Genomic DNA, 7363 nt, shown 5'->3' on the forward strand with positions numbered 1-7363 from the left:
CCTGACGAAACACCCAGCAAACCCTGCTTCCATGGTAATCCTGGCCTTAAAGACCCATCCTGCAGCAAGGTTCTGGGCACAACAAAAAGGAAGGAAATATTCTGCAGTGTTTTCCATAGAACACACTGAAATGTGCGAATGAGTGCTGTACTGACACGCATTCCAGATGCATCTGTCAGGTTCGTCCCTCCTTGTCCCTAGTAGGTCTTTTGCAGGCCAGTGGTCCTGTCTGATTAAACTATTTGGCTGATGAAGTCCAGCTGTTTAGATGGAGAGATACTATTACTGTCTGGTTTTCTCTTCCAGCCTTCTGGGGTGAGTCTGATGACAGTAACTCAGAAATTGAAGCTGCTTTACGTCCTAGAAACCATAACACATCCGCTGATGATTTTGATGATTTTTATGACTAATAAGCAGTAACAACTGTTGGAAATAAAGTCATTAAACAAACTAAAACCCTGTGTTTGTATGTGATATCCTAAATAAACATGTGTTGTTAAGCTTTCTAATTGTTTTATGGGAAAACTTGGGACCACATTGCTACTGGAGCAAAATTCTGTACATAAACATAAACTAGCATATTCATTTGAAGTGCTATCAAAAAACAAAGTGATGAATGAAATGCCCATCAAAATTCAAGTTGGTTTCTTTGTATAAATTGACAAGCTGATGCAAAAATTCATATTGAAATCCAAGGGAACAAGAATAACTAAAACAGTCTTGAAAAAGAACACCAGAATTGGAGTACTCACACTTCCCAATTTTGAAACTTACTTAAAAACTGTAGTAATTGGGCACCTGGGTGGCTCAGTGGGTTAAAGCCTCTGCTTTCAGCTCAGGTCATGATCCCAGGGTCCTGGGATCGATCGAGCTCTCTGCTCAGCAGGGAGCCTGTTTCCTCCTCCCTCTCTCTCTTTCTCTCTCTCTCTGCCTGCCTCTCTGCCTACTTGTGATCTCTGTCTGTCAAATAAATAAATAAAACCTTAAAAAAAAAAAAAACTAGTAATTGAGACAGTGTGGGACTGGCATAGACATATAGATCAATGAAATATCAATTTATATATAATCTAGAATTGATAATCCAGAAATAAATCCTAACATCTATGGTCACTTAATCCTTGACAAAGACACCAATCCATTTGATGGGAAGAAAATGATCTTTTCCACAAAGTGTGCTGGGACAACTAGATAGCCACCTGCAAAAGCATGAAGTTCACACTGTATACAAAATTAACTCAAAGTGGAAGAAGGACCTAAATGTAAGAGATAAACTATAAAACTCATAGAAGAAAACATAGTTGTGAATCTTTGTGACCTTGCATTAGGCAATGGTTTCTTTGTTATGACATCAAAGGCCCTTAACAGAGAAAAACAGATATATTGGACTTTACCAAAATCAAAACTCTTTGCTGCAAAGAGCACTATCAGGAAGGCGAAAAGAATGGGAGAAATATTTGCAAATCATATATTTAAAAAGAGACTTGTATCCAGAGTATATAAAGAATTTTTATAACTCAATAACAAAAAGAAAACTAAGCCAATTTAAAAATGAGCAAAGGATCCGAATCGACATTGCTCCTAAGAAAATATACAAATGACGAATAAGCATGTGAAAGGATGCTTGACATCATTAGTCAACAGGGAAATGCAAGTCAGAATCACATGGTATCCGCATTCCCATGTGATGGCTAAAATCATAAAGACAGGTCATACAGGTGTTTGTGAGGATGTGGAGAAAACCCCTCACACACTGCTGGTGGGGATGGGAGACGGTGCCACAACTTTGGAAAACACTATCAATTCCACAAAAGGACCAAAACATGGGAAGCGGTCACCCCAGCCCCTGTGAAATGCAGTGGGATCTCGGGACAGCTGGCACAGCATCCAGAACTTTTTTCTGGGTATTTATGTAGCTCCCACCTGGAAAATAATAGATGAAATAAGTAAGTTTCCTCCAACCTTCTGACCCAGGAAGTGGAACGTAATTCTCTCTCCCACTCTCACACCACCTTAACCAAGTGACCATGGTTTAATATCGCCAATGAGAGGTCATCTGCTTGTCACACCACCACCATGCTGCAGCGAGAAGGACACTTTGCCTGTGTGGTGTTCTCTACAAAAACGTGTAACCAGAGTCTAATCATGAAAAAAAAAAATCAGACAAACTCCAATTGAGAGACATTTCAGTGAAATATCTGGTCTATTCTCAAGACTGTCAAGGTCATGAAAATCAAGAAAAGACAGTGTTACAAACCAGAGGAGACGAAGACAAAATGCAGTGTGAGATGCTAGGTTGGTGCTCGCTTCGGCAGCACATATACTAAAATTGTAACGAGATGCTAGGTTGAATCCTTGAACCAGAAAAAAAAAAAAAAAGGCATTAATGGGAAATCCAAAGGAAGTTTGGAGTATAGTTGACAGTAATGTACTAGTGTGGGTTTCTTAGTTTCTGCAAATGAACCATGGCAACATAAGATCAGGGGGATATAACATTAGAAACCAGAACTTTCTGTATTATCTCTATTATCTCTGCAACTTTTTTAAACTCTTCTAAATCTAAAATTATTCCATACGCAAAAATCCAGCAGTAGGGGCACCTGGTGGCTCAGTGGGTTAAGCCTCTGCCTTCAGCTCAGGCCATGATCTCAGGGTCCTGGGATCGAGCCCCGCATCAGGCTCTCTGCTCAGCGGGCAGTAAACATAGACAAGTAAGTGATACCCTTCCAGACTGTCACTATGTGTATGTGTTTGTTTTTTACATCATCTTAAACATTTCTATTTTTCATTCTAAATTTTTTTTAAAAGATTTTATTTATTTATTTGACAGACAGAGGTCACAAGTAGGCAGAGAGGCAGGCAGAGAGAGAGGAGGAAGCAGGCTCCCTGCTGAGCAGAGAGCCCGGTGCAGGGCTTGATCCCAGGATCCCCGGATTGAGCCAAAGGCAGAGGCTTAACCCACTGAGACACCCAGGTGCCCCGCTAATTCTAAATCTTATCAGAAAATAAAACAGACTTTCAGCCAGGACACTAACTAGGTTACTTGTCAGCAGTGTTAACAGAAAGCAAGAGTCATAGATCTAAACACCTTTTACTGGAGATCATATGTCAGGTGTACTGATGATGACCCAGAAGAAAGCCTCGGTCTGGTGCTAGTCCACTACTTTTCTAACATTTAATCTTACTTCTGCATAGTAGTAGAGTAGGCCTGGGGCCCAACATCTTTAGCAGGCAAAATTTCCAGCTAAATTTAACATTCTTTTTTTGGTTACTTCCTATTTACCTCAAGTGACCCTGATTTAAAATAAAGAGGAATAATATAAAGTTCCCTTTTTATATATGTTTTAGGGAAAAGAGGATAATCAACTTTTTAAAATACACTAAGAAAATAACAGTACAAGGGATAAGAGGGCTTGGCTAAGCTCTGCTCTTCTGTGTTCACCAGACAACACTCTGATCCATTTTGAGGTCTCCAAGGGCTTCAATTTCTAGAGCGTCACACACAGGCCTGTAGCCGGTCTTGTTTCCCCAGGTAGAGGCAGTGGGACAACGTAAGTTCGTAAACTCTTTTGTATGAAAAATTCCCCTGTGTTTTCCTCTACCCTCCCTCCACTACCACAACTCATATTGCTCCCGACGCCTGATGTGTGGTGCTCTCCCACACTAACAAGTTCCCTGACCCCGTCCTGCGATGCAATTCGATTCTGACACTACCTGCTCTTAGTGCAGACCTTACAGGTTAAGGGCTCAGTCTCACAAGTCACATACACCAGTCACAAGTAGTATGTCCTTGGGTTACCCACATCTTCCATCAGACTTGGCTAAAAGCTGGATTGCCACAGTCCCTCCTTGGTTCTGATAATTTGCTAGAATGGCTCACAGAATGCAGGGAACACCAAATCCTTTTACTGATTTATCGTAAAAGATATGACAAAGGACAGAGATGAGCACCCAGATGGAGGAGACGCAAGGACAGCGTATGTAGAAAGGGTGCACAGAACTTCTCTGCCAGGGAGGCCACTCTCCTGGCACCTCTGTGTGTTCAGCAACCTGGAAGCTTCCAAACCTCATAGTACTGGGAATTTTGAGAGAGGCTTCATCATGTAAGCATGACAGATTAGGAACCTCACTTCTAGTCCCACCCCCTCTCCAAAGAACACGGGGCTGAATGTTCCAAGCTCCTCATCATGGCTTGGTCTCTCTGGAGATCAGCCCTTACCCTGAAGCGGTCAGGAGCCCACCCAGAGTCACCTCAATAGAACAAAAGACTCCAGTCACCCAGGGCAAGTCCAAGAGTTTTAAGCGCTCTGTGTCAGGAACCAGGGTGCAGAGTCCAGTATATACATTTTCTATTACTTCCCACTGGTCTTCCAATTTCTGGATCAGATTTTGGTGAGGTTGGTTAATGGGAAGACCTGATGGAATCAAGCACCAGAGCTCAGTGCTAAGGACTCAGTTCTGTGTTGGGGGTAACTGCCCTCCCAGCACCTACCAACCGAGCTTCAGATGTGGCTTTAACATCTGCTCACTAACAAGCCTCTATTGACACTTCCTGCCTGTCAGTACCTAGTGTGCTAGTCATTGGGAATAATACAAAGATGGATCTTAACAGTCATTAACCTCAGGGTGCTCACACTCCAACAAGAGAGAAAAAGCCTTAAACATGGCACATTATGTACAATATATTATGATAGATAGATGATAGAAAGATAAGCTTACACACACACACAGAGGCTCAGAGGAGTGAAAAAAATGGTTTCTCTTGGGTTGAGTTCGGGAAGGTGACATTTGTTGGGATGGGGTTGGGCTGGGGGAATAGGGACTAGAGGCAGAGAAATGACACTTGCAAGCCTTAGGGGCGCAAAAGAACATGTTTAAAGGAAACACAAGCAGAGAGACTAGCACAAGACCCGTGTGCAGCAAGGATGAGCACTGAGTCTGAAGGCAGGCAGGGAGAGAAGGGAGCAGGCATCAAGAGAAGGAAGCAACTCTAGCTGGGAGGGAATGAATTTGTGTGCATTACCCACAGATGTCAAATGTTAAAAAAGAAAAAAAAAAGAACTAAAACCAGTGAATCACTGAAGTTGTAATTTGTAAAACTGTTGTGCACATACTGAATGGTTTGCAGAGTGGGAGCTCTGAAACATAACATGGGATGAGACTCAGAGGTCTTTTGTTGTCAAGCGACTTATGTAGTGTGGCACCAGGGACTGTCTGTCCTTCACAGTGATTGGTTATGTTAGAATTTTCCTAAACGAAAGGGAATTGGTTAGTGGCTACCACATATCAACTTGGGGAAACAGTTGAAGATTCACTTGTGATTTTCAGAGGCATAAGCAAGAGGTGAAGTTCAAGGGAGCCTTTCTCGTCTTAGAAAATGACCTAAGTTAAGATTTACTTGTATGACTAAAGTGGTTTTATCTGCTCAGAATTTTCAAGACTCACCTCTGTGTGTGTTTTAACACAGACAATATGATTGTCTACTAAGAAAATCAAGAGACTCTAAAAGGAAAGTGTTAGAACCAGTAAGCTCAGAAAAGTTGGTGGCTTTTCAACGAAAAACAGTATAGCAATATACAGGAAAACCAGTTTGAAAGCCTTTGAAAGACGTCATTAACAGTGACAACAAAAATCACATGCACAAAATCTAAAGTTTTTAAGGGATTAAAAGATAAATTTTTCAATTCTTTATTTAAATTCTATTTAGTTCACATATACTGTGTTAGTTTCAGGGGTAGAATTTAGTGATCCATCAGTTGCATAACACCCAGTTCTCATTACATCAAGTTCCCTCCTTAATACCCATCATCCAATTACACTAGCCCCCCACCCCGCCACCTCTCCTCCATCAACACTCAGTTTCTTTCCTATAGTTAAGAGCCTCTTATGGTTTGCCTCCCTATTTTAATATTATTTCGTTTTTTTCTCCCTTCCCCGATATTCATTTTTTTTGTTTGTTAAATTCCATAGTGAGTGAAATCATATGGTATTTCTTTCTCTGACTTACTTTGCTTAGTGTAATATCCTCTAGTTTCATCCATGTCATTGAAAATGGCAAGATTTCATTTTTTTAAAGATTTTATTTATTTATTTGACAGACATAGATCACAAGTAGTCAGAGAGGCAGGAAGAGAGAGAGGAGGAAGCAGGCTCCCCGCTGAGCAGAGAGCCCGATGCCAGGCTTGACCTCAGAACCCTGAAACCATGACCTGAGCCTAAGGCAGAGGCTTTAACCCACTGAGCCACCCAAGAACCCCAAGATTTCATTTTTTGATGGCTGAGAAATATTCCTCTGTGTGTGTGTGTGTGTGTGTGTGTGTGCGCCACATCTTTATCCATTCTTCTGTCAATGGACATCTGGTCTCTTTCTATAGTTTGGCTGTTGCGGACCTGACTCCTATAAACATGGGTACAGTTGCCCCTTTGAATCACTATGTTTGTATTCTTTGGATAAATACCTAGTAGTGCAATTGTTGGGTCTTAGGGTAGCTCTACTTTTAACTTCTTGAGGAACTTGTTTTCCAGAGTGGCAGTACAAGTTTGCATTCCCACCAACAGTGTAAGAGGGCTGGCCTTTCTCTGCATTCTCACCAACATCTGTTGTTTCCTGAGCTGTTAATTTTAGTCCTTCTGACCAGTATCTCATTGCGGTTTTGGTTTGTATTTTCCTGATGCGAAGTGATATTCAGCATTTTTTCATATGTCTTTTGGCCATTTGTATGTCTTCTTTGGAGAAATGTCTATTCATATCTTCTGCCCATTTCTTAACTGGATTTTTTGTTTGTTTGTTTTTTGGTATTGAATTTGTTAAGTTCTTTATAGATTTTGCATATTAACCCTTTATCTGATATGTCATGTGCAAATATCTTCTCCCATTCTGTTTTATTGACTGTTCCTTTGCTGTGCAAAAGCTTTTTATCTTGATGAAGTCCCTATAGTTCAAGTTTGCTTTTTTTCCCCCTTGCCTTTGGAGACATGTCTAGCAAGAAGTTGCTGCAACTAAAGTCAAAGAGGTTGTTGCCTGTGTTCTCCTCTAGGATTTTGATAGATTCCGGTCTCACATTTAGGCCTTTCATCCATTCTGAGTTTATTTTTGTACATAGTGTAAGAAAGTGGTCCAGTTTTATTCTTCTGCCTGTAGCTGTCTATTTTCCCAACACCATTTGTTGAAGACTGTCTTTTTTCCATTGGACATTCTTTCCTGCTTTGTGGAAGATTAGTTGACCATAGAGTTGAGGGTCCATTTCTGGGCTCTCTATTCCATTCCACTGTGTCTGTTTTTGTGAATACCATACTGTATTAATGATTACTGCTTTGTTATACAGCTTGAAATCAGAATTGTGATGCTTCCAACTTTGGTTTTGCT

The 7363-nt window shown here is 41.0% G+C and overlaps 1 protein-coding gene across 3 annotated transcripts in view; it reads left to right on the top strand.

Annotated features, from left to right (window-relative positions):
• The window catches only part of KIZ (kizuna centrosomal protein), a 129936-nt gene extending 129480 nt beyond the window's left edge, over positions 1-456 (top strand). For all 3 annotated transcript variants that reach the window (XM_045078464.1, XM_045078463.1, XM_013057048.2), the window contains one exon: positions 307-456. In XM_045078464.1, coding sequence (XP_044934399.1) covers positions 307-410 — 104 coding nt within the window. In that variant the 3' untranslated portion in view covers positions 411-456. The remainder of the gene's footprint in view (positions 1-306) is intronic.
• Positions 457-7363: the final 6907 nt, after the last annotated feature.

This window comes from Mustela putorius, unplaced genomic scaffold (genome assembly GCF_011764305.1).
Source record: "Mustela putorius furo isolate JIRA1106 unplaced genomic scaffold, ASM1176430v1.1 tig00000253_pilon_pilon_pilon, whole genome shotgun sequence".
Lineage (NCBI taxonomy): Eukaryota > Metazoa > Chordata > Mammalia > Carnivora > Mustelidae > Mustela > Mustela putorius.